Source organism: Eretmochelys imbricata, chromosome 1, assembly GCF_965152235.1.
Source record: "Eretmochelys imbricata isolate rEreImb1 chromosome 1, rEreImb1.hap1, whole genome shotgun sequence".
Classification (NCBI taxonomy): Eukaryota; Metazoa; Chordata; order Testudines; family Cheloniidae; genus Eretmochelys; species Eretmochelys imbricata.
Genome location: NC_135572.1, coordinates 283,474,194 through 283,490,251, shown reverse-complemented (window position 1 = coordinate 283,490,251; position 16,058 = coordinate 283,474,194). Strand labels below are relative to the sequence as shown.

Below are 16,058 nucleotides of genomic sequence, written 5' to 3'. Positions count from 1 at the left end.
AAAAAAAACCATTCAAAATATTTAATAAATTTCACTTGGTATTCTATTGCTTAACAGTGCAATTAAAACTGCAATTAATCCTGATTAATTTTTTTAATTGCAATTTTTTTAGTTAATCGCGTGAGTTAACTGCGATTAGTTGACAACCCTAATAGCAAAATTACATATATATATCCCTGACATCGTATTTCAAAACTTATTTCAGCAATACTTGTCCCTATGTCTGTCTCAATGAGAAGTGCTGCTTTTTTATTTACATAACTTTCTCTGTTTTGTTTCTAGTTTGACTCAGCTTGCACCCCTATTTTCATGTATATCTTTGGAAAAGCTTAATATCAGCAACAACTGCTTGTCAGGTGAGTATGTAAAATTAATTAAACAATATTTTTTTTAAAAAAATTACCTTAAGGCCTTTTTTAGGAATACAGGCAACCAGCATATTATAAATTTCAGTTGTTTATTAAAATATATGGAATGGGGTCTTAAAATGACAGGAGCTATTCTATTCTATCACCACCTTCATGAGTGTAGTATCTGGGCACCTTCCAGTTGTGTACTAAGTGATGTCGCTAACATATGTCACATGTGATTTGTTCTGTCTCTCATCCTCTCCCCAGGGGAAGAATTGTGTTTTTGTTTTTTTTTAATGTACATGCTGCTATGTGTTTATGTAAAAGAAGGGTTGAAGAATTGCATCTTGCATTTGGATTAGAAGGTGGTGAAGTTTGTGAGTTCATTCTGCCATCTCAGATGGGCCCCCTGAGAGAGCTTTTTCTTCCACACAGAAGAGCATTACCCTTATGATAGGAAGATTAATTATTCTTCAGGAGCATTTGTTGGTCAGACTTCATCCCAAGGCTTCTGGTGATCTTTGAGATATGCTAGGCCTAGGCTGCTGAACACTTCAAAGATAAGGACCTTGAACTTGGTTAATTAATTCTATGGGAAGCCAGTGTATGCAGCAGAGGACATGTTTGACATGCACACAGTAGTCTGTGTTGCTAAGGAGATGCTTGGTGGTGTGCTGTACTACTTGAAGTTATCCAAGGTCTGATGGCTTGCACTGCTGTAGTCCAGATGAGAGGTGAGGAAGGTTTTATGTAACTGAGGCAACCAGCATGTAATGGAGTCTCCTAACCAACTAGAGTTGTTAGAAGTTGTTTTATTCGTGGATGCTGCTATGTGAGAATTTAGAATCAGAGTGAGGAATCTGGGAGTACTGCTCACCTACATACTGACTTCACCAACTGAGGGTGTGTACTTTTAATCAAAGGAGATTGCACTGTGGCTGCAGACTCATCAAACTGCTTTCCTCTTTCCATCAGCATAATCTCTGTCAAGTTCTTTTTCAACCAGCTGATCTTCATCCGTGAGATGATCTCATCCAAGCACTGGGGCATCTTAGTGGTAGGTCATATACAGTGGAGTTGCATCATACACGCATTTAACTTACACGGATTCAACTATACACGCTCAGCAAAAAAAAAAAAAAATAACAGTAACTCGCTGTGGTGGAGAACTGTACAGGAGTTGACGGGAGAGCGCTTGGGGGTCAATTTATCGCGTTTAGACTAGACGCGATAAATCAACCCCCGATGGATCGATCACTGCCCGCCGATCCGGTGAGCATTTCGCCGCACTGAGTGTGATTCTAGTGTTTAAAGATCTGTATTTTTTGTACAACATGGCCCCTAAACGCAAGCCAACTACTTCATCTGGTGCTCAACCGAAGAAACAGCAAGCTGTTCCAACGCTGAAGGAAAAACTGGCTGTATTGGCCTTATAGAGAGATGGTATGTATGTTGGTCTCCAGTGTGGCGCATAAATATGGCTGCAACTAATCTAGCATCCGTGTCATCAAGATTCGAGAGAGAGAAATTCGTCAAGCCGTGGCATCAGGTGCTCCAATAACTGCTAAGGTGATGAGCCAGGTGCATGATAAGACTTTAGTGAAGACTGAAAAGGCATTAAACTTATGGCTGGAAGACATGAACCGGAAACACATGGCTATTGATGGCAACACGTTGCAAGAAAAGGCTCTTAGCCTGTATGCACTGTTCAAACCTCCTGCCGAAGAGGGACAGCCTTCTGATGAGAAGGAATTCAAAGCCAGCCAACGTTGGCTTAACAGTTTTAGGAACCGCTTCAATCTCAAAAAGGTGCAGACTACTGGTGAAGCTGCATCTGCCAATGAAGAGGCAGCAAAAACCTCCCCCGAACAATTAAAGGAAATCATAGAAGAAAAGGGCTATCTTCCGGAACAAGTTTTTAATGCTGACGAGACTGGGCTCTTCTGGAAAAAAAAAAATGCCCAACTGCACTTACACTTCAAAAACAGAAAGACAAGCCCCTGGCTTCAAAGCAGCTAAAGACTGTGTTGTTTTGTGGCAATGCAGCTGAGCATTTAATAAAGCCGGGCTTGCTCTACAAAGCTGCAAATCCCTGTGCCCTACAAGGCAAGAACAAAAATCTCCTGCCCGTGTTCTGGCAATCAAATTAAAAGGCTTGGGTGATGGCAGCGTTATTTCTGGATTGGTTCCACAAGTGTTTCATTCTGGAGGTCAAGCGGTACCTTGAAGAGAAAGGACTTGACTTTAAAGCGTTGCTGATCATAGACAATGCTCCTTGCCATCCTGAGGCACTCCGGTTTTTGCATAATGACGTTGAAGTCGTCTTTCTCCCATTTTTATTCTTTCATTTTTCTGTCTCTCTCTTTTTAACTATACGTGATTTTCGCCTTACGCACTGACTTTAGAACCTAATCCCCATGTAAGATACGACTCCACTGTATGGTGAAAAATAGGTAAAGCTCTGTGCCATCTGCATACTGGTGGCTAAAGAACAAAAAACCTAGACATGAATTACTGCTATATTTGAAACAATGAAGAATATGTTGTAGCTTCTATTCCACAGACTCAAGCTGGAATTGTATACCATCAGCTCTGTTTGTAGTAGTTAGTGTTATTCGTGCATTTCCAGCTGTAATGCAAAGGATCATAATTTAATGTCACAGTGCTCTTTAGATGAAGGAAATCTGTAAAGAAGGAATATATCCTCATTCTGTGTTTTGGGATGCCTTGTTGTCCTCACCTGTTTTTCAAAATGTAATAGCATAATGTTTTATCAAATACCTATTTATCTAGATATTTCAGGTATTTCCAAACATATTCAGGCAAACAGGTGACTACTTTACAAGACAACAGAAATATTTGTATACTTTTGCTCAATTTTATGATTTCTGTTAAATTGAATTTTATTTGAATATACTTTATACTAGAGCTGGTTGAAATTGGAGAAAACTTTTTCACAAAAAATTTGGACAATTGTCATTTTGTTTCTAACAGAATCCACAGTAACTGAGAGTTTGTTAATGATACTACTTTACTATAATTCTTTGCTTTTTACACATGGTTTCACCTTAATCATTCAATGTTATATATACTTTTTCTTCCCTAATGTAATATAGACCTTGAGAGTGTCATCACATGGTTTAGTGGATGTCACAAACTAACTGAGTTGTCACTCAGTGGAAATCCAGTTCTCCAAGAAAAAAGTTGGAGGTAAGATAAACAATTAATTAACCCTTACAATATATCCATTGCTCAACAAAATATAAATCAACCAAAGTTCACACATAACCAGATGGTAAATAAATCTTAATATTTAAGTTTAGCTAAATAGTAATTTTATAAAAATCTGGAGGTTGCAATGAATACACTATACATTTTATTATTCAGAATATTATATCTGATCATTTTTGAAATCTAAATATTATAAATACCTCCACCCAACAAATGGCCAAAATTATCCCTCAGCTCTCCTGCACACGCTGCATTTAGGCTTGTGGCAACATCTGCATCTAGGCTTGTTGCAACATCTGCAAATGTTGATATTTTTATAGGTGATCTGATTATTTTTTTTTGGTGTAAATGCTGGTCATTTTTTAAAGTTAGATATTGTTGTGAAATAATATCCAGAGAGTCATCATCCTTGTAGAGATTCTAATTTTAGGAAAAGACTAAGGCCTAAGCTTCTATGATCAGAGAAAACTTGTAGTGGTAAATATTAATCTTTGTTACATCCAGGAAATGTAGAGAGAGACTGTCATAAATATAAAGGGAAGGGTAAACCCCTTTGAAATCCCTCCTGGCCAGGGGAAAGCTCCTCTCACCTGTAAAGGGTTAAGAAGCTAAAGGTAATCTCGCTGGCACCTGACCAAAATGACCAATGAGGAGACAAGATACTTTCAAAAGCTGGGAGGAGGGAGAGAAACAAAGGGTCTGTGTGTCTGTCTATATTCTGTCTTTGCCGGGGATAGACCAGGAATGGAGTCTTAGAACTTTTAGTAAGTAATCTAGCTAGGTACGTGTTAGATTATGATTTCTTTAAATGGTTGAGAAAAGAACTGTGCTGAATAGAATAACTATTTCTGTCTGTGTATCTTTTTTGTAACTTAAGGTTTTGCCTAGAGGGGTTCTCTATGTTTTGAATCTAATTACCCCGTAAGGTATCTACCATCCTGATTTTACAGGGGGGATTTCTTTATTTCTATTTACTTCTATTTTTATTAAAAGTCTTCTTATAAGAAAACTGAATGCTTTTTCATTGTTCTCAGATCCAAGGGTTTGGGTCTGTGGTCACCTATGCAAATTGGTGAGACTTTTTATCCAACATTTCCCAGGAAAGGGGAGGTGCAAATGTTGGGAGGATTGTTCATTGTTCTTAAGATCCAAGGGTCTGGGTCCGTAGTCACCTCGGCAAATTGGTGAGGCTTTTTACCAAACCCTGTCCAGGAAGTGGGGTGCAAGGTTTTGGGAAGTATTTTGTGGGGAAAGACGTGTCCAAACAGCTCTTCCCCAGTAACCAGTATTAGTTTGGTGGTGGTAGCGGCCAATCGAAGGACAAAGGGTGAAATATTTTGTACCTTGGGGAAGTTTTGACCTAAGCTGGTAAAGATAAGCTTAGGAGGTTTTTCGTGCAGGTCCCCACATCTGTACCCTAGAGTTCAGAGTGGGGGAGGAACCTTAACAGAGACTGACGTGTAAGTAGCTGGCAGTGAGATTAGTTATGAAGAGCTGTGCAGGGCTTGCCAGCTGTGGGAGATATTCATTTCCCCTTTTTGTATAGAGGGATGCATTTTGCATCACTCACTAACCTCAGATTTGGGGCTGTCTTCCAGTTTCCAACTATAATGGTTAATATTCTGGGCAGCCTGCCTGTGGGTAGGTGTACATTGCAAAAACAAACGCTTAACAAACGCTTGTTCTTAACTCAGGTTAGCTAACTCAGGTTAAAATATCAGTGAAGACACAGCACAAAGTTTTTAATTTGGGTTAGCAGCTTGAATTAACCAGCTTTAACCCAAGTTGCTAATCCAAGTTGACATGTCTTTGATGCTATTTTAACTTGAGTTAGCTAATGTGGGTGAGCTAATTTGAGTGAAGAACACACGTTTTTTTGCAATGTAGACCATACCCACTGTTGCAGAGAGCATGCCTACTGCAGGCCTCAATAATGATAAAAGTATGACTCAATAAAACCCTAGAAAATACTGCCAGATTACAGTGGCTAGTCAGGTGGCAAGCTGAGACTACCTTCTACTTTGCAAACAGTTCTGCTGTTATCATTCCATCATCCTTTTGTACCTGCTTCATCTATGTGTTGTTTCTGGTTGTGAGCTTAGCTTCTGAGCTCTCTAGGACAGGGACTGCCTTCCTGTTCCATGATTGTATGGCACTTAGCACAATGGGGCTATCATCCTGGCTGGGGCCCAGAGCCTGACTGACATGCCTGGACAACCAACCCCACACCTATAGTAGCATGCACATAGCTAAGACATTCAGACATGCACCCAGGCCACACAAGTACTGTGTTTTGGGGAAGGTAAGGGAGTTGACTTCAAGTAGCAAAAAAAGGCTCAGCCCCTTCGCTTCCCTTGAGAATAGGAAAAAACAAAACGCTCTGCTTTGCTCCTCAGCAAGAGGGAGTGCAGCTGATCGGAAGTACCCAGCTTTATGGGGAGCTACCCACCAAAATTACTGCTATCAGTAACAGAAAGAAAGAGAAGCCAGTTCCCTAATCTAAATAATCGCTACCCACAAACTGGAACGAGCAGAAAGAGAGAAAAGTCAGCATGGCTTAGTCTGTCGAGAGGGAACTCCCAGATTACACTGTCCAGTGGAAGACTGACTGTCAGCATTAGTCACTAGGCTTCTTGTGCACCAGGAGCTGCTTCCCTGCCAGCCTAGCTTATAATGAGACTTCACAACTATGAGTATTGTGGTGCTGCATGTAGGTGGTTAGGAAAGAGGAGAGTTCTGTGTGTGCACAGAAAGGTGGAGGTGCACAGAAATGAAGGAGCATGTCAGTACCATCATGTACCAAAATGATGGGCAGGACAGAAACATTCATAGGATTATCTGTAAATTTACTTTGCTTCAGTAAGCCTTATAGAGCTTCAACACCAGGAATATGCCAGCCACTCTAAAATTATTTAAAAATCTCAACTTGTGCTTGTCAAGTTACAAATGAACACTTACATTTACTATGGTGCATGTGAAAGGCAGCATTGTGGTGCTTTGGGAGAGGTTTTCGGAGGGAAGATTTGTTTCCCTGACACTTAGTATGGGTGTAAGGTGCTGGGTTAAAGTTAGATCCTGACCGATCCTGTCAGTTTTTGGACTCAAGCACCTTGTCCTCCCTTTCCTTCTCTTCCAACTCTGAATTCCACTGCTTAAAAGGAAAACAGTTTTCACCATCACAGTTAAATTTGGGACGGGGGGGAACCCAGACTTATCCCAATACAAAAATGTGGGCCTGGCTGCTGGATTCTGCAGTCCTTTTGTGTTCAGGGATTTATAACTTGGATGGGGGTGACAGGGAATGAGTGTGGATAAAAAGAATTGGAAAAAGTTAATGATTTCATTGTTGGTTTTTATGGAGGCATTCTGTTTCCTTCTGACTTCTTTCCCTCACAATGAAGGATTCTGAAGAGTCATTGAAGATATAAGTGAGCAAGTAACTGTCTCTCTTCACTTGTAAAATTGTTGACACAAAACATGCTTTCCTCACCCACAACTCTTTGGTCTTAGATACACTCCTGCAAACAACCAAGTATGACACTTCTAAACGAATGAAGTAGGAACAGGACAGATATACAATGAAAGAGAACTGTGATATGTGTGAGTGTGTGTGTGTGTGTGTGTGTGTGTGTGTGTATATATATACACACTCTTTACAATAGCACTTAAGGGGGAAAACTGCAAAAATGGGCTGAATTCTGCACTGTTTATTTGAGGAAAAATCCTATTGATATCAACGGAAACTTTGCACAAACAAGGGCCCCAAAATTTAGCCCAACATTTCTGAGTTTTTAGTAAAATGCTGTATATTTTCATAAGTTTGCCAAAGTGTGGCAGTGGTTACTTCAAGCTTATTCTCCACTCTAAATAGCATTCTTTCCCAACTCCAAATAAAATTAAAGAACATGTCTTAAAATGTTTTATAGCTTTATAAAGTTAAATATACAAATTAAGATGTTTTAGTAGAGTACTTACTGCTTCATAAAAAGAGTGAGCATTGACCTGTTCTGGCACACACGTTTGTCACTCAGATATTTCACAGCATACCTACCATTTCATCTCTGTTCTCTTTCTGAAATGGTGTACCAATTTAAATTGGCAGGTTTACTAGGTTCCATCTCTTGGAGTTACTGAAATCCCTGTTATAATATCAATAGAACACTTTTATGATATTTCCAGTGAGTAATTGCTGTGAAATGCTTCTTAAAAAGTAGTTTTCATTTGTATAAATATTGAGAAACTAATAGATGATTAAGGACTTTTGTATGCAATGGTATGTAGGACTAGTTCTTCAGTTGTGGCTAAGATGTACACAGTATAACAGGTCGGGGGAGAGAAGCAGGCAAGGTATTAAACCTCAGGCTTCAGATTGAGCCAGTCTCAGGTGTAAAGCAGAGCAGCTTCAGGGACACTAAGGGCCATCCCAGCAGCTGAGGAATACAGGCAACCAACTGTGCACATTTTCCCTGGCCAGATCCCGTGGTCTGGGAGGGTTGTTGGGAAGCCTCTATTACAACTCTGTACTACCCCAGGATTCTTCTATAGTTGGGGAATCTTTAAAGGGCTGGATCTGCCATCTTTCTGGATGCTTTGTGGGATATGAAGCAGCCAGAGTGGGCAGCAGGATCTGGCCCTATAATGTGGGGTGATGTTTGCTCTCACTATATGCTTGATGCCTTTAATGGACTTTCAGTTTTTTGCCAAGGAGTTGTATCTCACTCCTTCATTTGGGATTTGAAAACTGGCTGAAAACCCATTCCATAAATAAGCTGCATTTTTTTTCTTGGATTGGTCCAATAATATTCCATAAATCCTGTATTTTAATTTGGAGAAGGAGCCTTCTCATGGTTACTTCCTCCCGCTGTAGCATCTCCTGAAGCAGTGAGTCCTGTTGACCCCCTTTCCTACCACCTTTTTTCCCCATAACAAGGGAGGGAACTGTGCTGACCCCCAGATCACCTATAGTGAAGTTTGTACTTGCATTGGGAGCAAAAACATTTTCCATAGTTAAATGTAAAGCACATCTTCATTTTAAATCGATATTTTGAAAACAAATGTCTATGAATGCCAGCTGGGTGGGGTGATAAGGAATCATGCACTGCAGCCAAAGTTCCTGGTCTGTTGTAACTCAGGGTAATTGTCTCCTTTGCCATCCTCTGTCTAAATTCTCTGTCATGCTTTTTAACTGCGTTACCCCACCATAATGTAGCATAAGCCCTTGCCATTAAGTCCTCGTACTTGAACAAGGAAATACGACTCTCTCACAAATTATGCTCGCATAACTGCAAAAGATCGTTCTTAAAATTTTGAAGCACTTTAGGTCTGCGGGATTTGTTCTCATCTTTTTTTTTTTGTTCTTTTTGCCCCCTTTCTCCATCTGTTGTTCCCTAAAGAGCCAGGTAAATAAATCCAAAAACTCCCCCTTCCAAATCTTTTCCTTAACCTTTTTAGACAGATGGTTCCTGAGCAGCCAGTCTGATCCTGCATAAGATCCAGAGTTCTTTCACATAATTTTCTGGCCTGGTAGCTTCAAGAGGAAGATGGCAGGCCTGGAATCCAACTTTTGTCTTGTACATGATAGGGCAGAATAAACTATTGGGTCAATAAGCTGTCCCTATTACTGAACTTTTTAAGTGAGCCATTTAGTTGATTCAGAGAAGCTTTAGATTGACCAGAGCAATCTAAACTGTTCTTTCCAAATAAGGGCATGTAGTATTTACTTGGGAAAGTATTACTTATATAGAATTGCTCTAAGGATAGAAAAGAGATATTAAGCCCATTAAAAATGTCAGTATTCTGGGTTGAGATAACAAGGGAACTTTCAGATAAGATATGAGTAATGTAGTTGATTATGATTTTGACTAGGAACACTTTAAAAAAAAATTAAAAGAGCTTAGCAATTGGATCCTGGCCTCGCTTGTGTTGCTTATCAAAAGTGATATCACAAGGCGGTGGAATATATAGCCGTGTTTGAGGGTTGTTTTTTTTTGATTATTTAAAAAAATATTACTGTCATTGATAAGCCCTCTTGGAACCATAGATTGAAATATTTCTTAACTTCTTTTTTTCTTTGTTTTCCTAGTCTCTGGGACCAATCTTTCCAAACCACAGAAATATGCTGCTAGTAATGTTCTTGTGATTTCCTACTTTTGCTGCCCACGAGCCATAGTCCCTCAAGTGCAGTACCATGTAACTGTGTATAGTAACCTTCAGTATGATCATTTCAGTGTCTGAGTCAACATTTACTTTGACATTCATTGACATTCATTTCTGTAATCATTTTTTTTTAAACTTTTCTCTCAGTTCCTTGCATCACTTCAAGCCAATTAAATACAAAACTTTATGCTCCAGTATTACCACAAGCTTCCCTAATGCAGTGACTTGCCAATTTTTACTTTATTGGTGTGATAAATTCGGGGGGGGGGGGGTTGGTTTTTTGTTTTTTGCATGTGGTATATAAAGAGAGAAAAATATATACGTATATTTTCTGCAGTAGGAGATCTTTTAGCAAACTTCATATTAGTATTCAAGTGGAAAAATGTGTGCACATTTTTTGGAATTTGAAGCTTTCAAACAGTAGCAGAAGTAGCTGTAAATATGTGTTTATATTTAATGCATACAGGTATTTACACTACTGTTAATGAATGCAAGTACTATTAAATATTACTCTTCAGCATGTGACATTTTAGTAAAGCTCACATTTATGTTTATACTGTTTTTAATTTCTGATGTCTCATAGAACTAATTTCTTCCTCAGACATTACTCAGGAAAACGAAATTACTTCTGAATTCCTATTAACTTTAAGAACTGATACATCAGGTTCCTCTCTTAGATCATTTGACGCAATAGAGCCTTTATGATTGGACAAGAGATTCATTTATCTCAAGGATTTAAAGGATGGGACAGTATAAAATATGGATTTGTTGAATACAGCATTAACTATAACTTCAGGCAATATGTTCCAATGAACTTTACATAACCCCTTGATACCAACAAAGGAATTAGTTGTAAAATTTTCCAATCGGTTTCCTACTTTCATGTCCAGCCAGCGATAACACCGACAAAACTGAAGTACTAAGAAATTGCTTTTTAAAAATTAAACCCTAGGATCAGTCTGAGCGCTCCTAGGGGAGTGTGTTTCACTGCAGCAATGATTAATAGAGCCTCTTAAGTGACAGAATATTCACCAGGAAGTTTTCACTAAATGAAATATTGACTCAGCCCTTCACCAGGAGAAACCCAGCTGGAAAAACCAGTGTTGAGATCCCATAGCTCTAAGATACACTACTTCCAGCATTAATCAACTTGATATGGCACTTTTTAAATGTATCATTATTCAACATTGGCTCTTCACTACAAGCTCAAGGCCAGTGTATCTAAAATGATCCTTTTATTTCAAGTATATTTTAGACAGTATTACATTTGCCATAACAAGCAGGGAGTGCAGGGTAATCTTTATATCTGCGTCAAATAGCACTGCTGTTGTAAAGACTTTTGCCAATCTATGTTTTGGATAATGTAACTCAGCCATAGAAATTTGCTCGGATTTGAAACTTGGCATATATGATCTCAGCTAAGTAACATTCTTTTCTTTAAATATGGGGGCAGTCAAGCAATGCTCTGGTTCTGAAGGATTATGTAATATAGTTTTAACTGATGGCAAGGGTGCCTATAATGCAGAATAGACTTTCTTTAATGTGTGGTGTTTAAATCTAAATAAAGGAAAAGTTAATTCAGACTTATTTAAAACTATTTGTGTTAAGATATAATACTTTACCAATTTAAGATTTTTTTTTGCAGTTTGATGAATTGAAAATAAGGAATATCAGACATAATACATATTGTATTGTCCTAAACAAATATTTAAAATACCATGAGGTTTAATTGGTCAATAAGACACACATAAAAAGTGTTTTTAACATCTGTGTGCCAGATTATCCCTTACATGTGAAAGGACTGCCTAGGAAATTCATTAGCCCTCCCCACTCTGCTTTCACTGGTACAACCTCCTTTCTTCTAGGATGGACTTTGTGCTATGAGGGGCATTGTTAATCCCATAGTCTGTTAAATCATATGTTACACATTTCTGAATATTTTTTAAAATACATCTTTTAGAAAGGTAAAAAATGAATTCCAATAGCTATCTAAGGTGTTTTTTTTTTTTTTTTTAAAGGGGGTGAATTAACCCAGTCCTGTTTTGTTTGAAGTCAGTGGGAGTTCCATTTAGGTATATACAGAATCAGGGACCTATCCCAGTGACTAGGATTGGAGCAGGAGCCATCCCTTAATTCTCATAAAAATGTGTGACTAACAACAGCACTAGAATTTGCTATAGTGCAAGCAAGTTCCATGCTATTTTCTTCTCATTTGTGACTTGCAACACCCCTGCTGTTCCACATGGACTTTTATGAGATTGCTAGTCAGGCTGAATTGTCTTGTTTTTGCTGTGTGTATAAATGGAGAGTGAGCTGATATTGCAATGCCATTTTCATTCACAGTCTATGCAATGTCTCCAAATGTGTCAGGTCAGCCAGTGCTGCTTTATTTTTATTTTTATGTTATTCCATCATGATATAGTTTTCTGTATTGCCTGGTAATCAGTTGCCAATGTTTCAAAACAAAACACAAAAATATTTCAGGTACTCATGGAGTTATTAATGGTAATGGATTACATCCGGGCCCTTTTGAATCAGAGATTTTTGTCACTGATTTCAGTGTGGCCAGGATTTCACCCAGCATCTATATACCTACAAAGTATTGAGAATTGCTGCAAAGAAATTATTTTTCATGTTAATTTTGTGGTTTCCGTAAGAGTAAATTTTGCTAGTAATAAACCGTAAATAAATATCAAATAAGGTATAGTAATTTTATGTAAACATTTTCATGTATACCAAAATGTTTAGTAAAATAACATACTTAAAGGTCAATCTCTTTATGTAGTTGTGATGGGGATTTCTAGACTTTGGATTCTAAAATGTAAGTTTTTCCATAATGCTAATAATGAATTGTTCTCTCCTCTTTTAAAAGGTGTTCCCTACTTAAAATACTTCCTAGTTTGCAATTTCTTAATGGTGAAAACCTAAATTCTCCTGCAAAGCTCTCAACTGAAAGAATCAAAGCATCAAAACCAGGAAGCTTTTTGAAATTTTGTCAAGCCCAGATTGAAGAAATTGACTTAATAAAAAAGACCACTGAACAAGGGTAGATATCCGAAATCTTTTTATGCAAATATAATTATTTTCGAAAGCATGCTTTTGGAAATGTTATGTCTTTAGTATACTTCCTCATTGTTTTCCTGTATTTTACTTAATTTTTTGTCTGGGAATATAAATTTATGTTAAGAATGAGAGTATATATCAGTAATTTAAACATAAAGAACATTGCAATGATGTTATAATTATCCTCAAAATAAGCTTACAAAGCCAGGTCAGAGTTAAAGTTAAACTTAAGACAAACATGTCAAGGCCTTCAAACAAGTTTGAGTCTATCCTCTAAGGGCTGATTCAGTCAATACATTTTAGTATTTGTGGCCCAAGACTAGATTAAAGTGATTTTTGTTAAAGGCACATTGAGATTTTTTCCCATATTAGTTTTTCTTGGGTGTGTTGATAATACTCCAAGTGATTGGAGGTACATAGGTAAAGCTCTAAGTTTTTAAAAGGGAAGACTGTGGTCTTCAAAGTCTCTCATACCTCCAGACTTGATACTGTGGTAAAATTTTGAGCAGCTGTCCTGTGGTAAATTTTTCTTAAATAAATTTATGAGATTGAGATTTTCTTGCAAGGAGATAATGTAGAAGTATGGAGAAAATATCTTCCCTAGAATAACTTTAGAAAAGATAACATAAAGCAGGTAATAATGAGGCAGGTAACATTATTTAACAAATTAATTGGTCTTGGGCCAACCAAAAGTTTCCTGTTCGATCATTATTAATTTAGTTCTGATACATATTCCAAGAAACGGATATATCAATGCAAATAATTAATTTGTCTAGCACTGAAATGTCAAGTCCTTTTAGAAACCAAGACGCTGGTCACTCTGTGTGAGTGTGTGTGTGTGTGTATGCTTGCATGTTTATTTCAAGGAATCCCTGTTGAGGTTACAGGGACAAACCATCCCGATGTGTCGAAAGAATAGTAAATATGGCAGGCGACCAGCTTGACTTAACGGTGAAATCCTAGCGGATCTTAAGCATAAAAAAGAAGCTTACAAGAAGCGGAAGGTTGGACATATGACCAGGGAAGAGTATAAAAATATTGCTCGGGCATGTAGGAATGAAATTAGGAGGGCCAGATCGCACCTGGAACTGCAGCTAGCGAGAGATGTTAAGAGTAACAAGAAGGGTTTCTTCAGGTATGTTGGCAACAAGAAGAAAGCCAAGGAAAGTGTGGGCTCCTTAATGAATGGGGGAGGCAACCTAGTGACGGAGGATGTGGAAAAAGCTAATGTACTCAATGACTTTTTTTGCCTCTCTCTTCACGAACAAGGTCAGCTCCCAGACTGCTGTGCTGGGCATCACAACATGGGGAATAGATGGCCAGCCCTCTGTGGAGAAAGAGGTGGTTAGGGACTATTTAGAAAAACTGGACATGCACAAGTCCATGGGGCCAGATGAGTTGCATCCGAGAGTGCTAAAGGAACTGGCGGTTGTGATTGCAGAGCCATTGGCCATTATCTTTGAAAACTCGTGGCGAACGGGGGAAGTCCCGGATGACTGGAAAAAGGCTAATGTAGTGCCAATCTTTAAAAAAGGGAAGAAGGAGGATCCTGGGAACTACAGGCCAGTCAGCCTCACTTCAGTCCCCAGAAAAATCATGGAGCAGGTCCTCAAAGAATCAATCCTGAAGCACTTACATGAGAGGAAAGTGATCAGGAACAGTCAGCATGGATTCACCAAGGGAAGGTCATGCCTGACTAATCTAATCGCCTTCTATGATGAGATTACTGGTTCTGTGGATGAGGGGAAAGCAGTGGATGTATTGTATCTTGACTTTAGCAAAGCTTTTGACACGGTCTCCCACAGTATTTTTGCCAGCAAGTTAAAGAAGTATGGGCTGGATGAATGCACCATAAGGTGGGTAGAAAGTTGGCTAGATTGTCGGGCTCAACGGGTAGTGATCAATGGCTCCATGTCTAGTTGGCAGCCGGTGTCAAGTGGAGTGCCCCAGGGGTCGGTCCTGGGGCCGGTTTTGTTCAATATCTTCATAAATGATCTGGAGGATGGTGTGGATTGCACTCTCAGCAAATTTGCGGATGATACTAAACTGGGAGGAGTGGTAGATACGCTGGAGGGCAGGGATAGGATACGGAGGGACCTAGACAAATTGGAGGATTGGACCAAAAGAAATCTGATGAGGTTCAATAAGGATAAGTGCAGGGTCCTGCACTTAGGATGGAAGAACCCAATGCACAGCTACAGACTAGGGACCGAATGGCTAGGCAGCAGTTCTGCGGAAAAGGACCTAGGGGTGACAGTGGACGAGAAGCTGGATATGAGCCAGCAGTGTGCCCTTGTTGCCAAGAAGGCCAATGGCATTTTGGGATGTATAAGTAGGGGCATAGCGAGCAGATCGAGGGACGTGATCGTCCCCCTCTATTCGACATTGGTGAGGCCTCATCTGGAGTACTGTGTCCAGTTTTGGGCCCCACACTACAAGAAGGATGTGGATAAATTGGAGAGAGTCCAGCGAAGGGCAACAAAAATGATTAGGGGTCTGGAACACATGAGTTATGAGGAGAGGCTGAGGGAACTGGGATTGTTTAGTCTGCAGAAGAGAAGAATGAGGGGGGATTTGATAGCTGCTTTCAACTACCTGAGAGGTAGTTCCGGAGAGGATGGTTCTAGACTATTCTCAGTGGTGGAAGAGGACAGGACAAGGAGTAATGGTCTCAGGTTGCAGTGGGGGAGGTTCAGGTTGGATATTAGAAAAAACTTTTTCACTAGGAGGGTGGTGAAACACTGGAATGCGTTGCCTAGGGAGGTGGTGGAATCTCCTTCCTTAGACGTTTTTAAGGTCAGGCTTGACAAAGCCCTGGCTGGGATGATTTAATTGGGTATGGGTCCTGCCTTTGAGCAGGGGGTTGGACTAGATGACCTCCTGAGGTCCCTTCCAACCCTGATATTCTATGATTCTATGATTCTATGTAAGTGTATGCATAAATAAAATGTACAGTATTTGTTAACAGGCATTCTTCTACTACATATGTTGCATAAACAGCTTTTTTCAAATTTGTTACAAGTTTATTTTTGCACAGGTTTTTTTATGTTTGCTTTATTTTGATAAGGGATCTTATTGGGGCTTTTGTGTGCTGATTAGTCTCTGGAATCACTCAGTGTTTTCATTCTTGGGCAACATCTACATTTCCAGGATGAGACCTTCATGCATTGTCTGTAGTGATTGTCCTATTCCTTACTAGGGGTTACAGATTTTGTTAACATAAAATATTTGTGATATGAATTCTGAACGGCATATTAT

At 39.1% G+C, this 16,058-nt stretch overlaps 1 protein-coding gene across 1 annotated transcript in view; it reads left to right on the top strand.

Annotated features, from left to right (window-relative positions):
- The window catches only part of LRRIQ1 (leucine rich repeats and IQ motif containing 1), a 168,158-nt gene that overhangs the window by 46,819 nt on the left and 105,281 nt on the right, over nucleotides 1-16,058 (top strand). Inside the window, exons 12-14 of the mRNA XM_077807706.1 lie at nucleotides 283-356; nucleotides 3,467-3,560; nucleotides 12,610-12,783. Coding sequence (XP_077663832.1) covers nucleotides 283-356; nucleotides 3,467-3,560; nucleotides 12,610-12,783 — 342 coding nt within the window. The remainder of the gene's footprint in view (nucleotides 1-282; nucleotides 357-3,466; nucleotides 3,561-12,609; nucleotides 12,784-16,058) is intronic.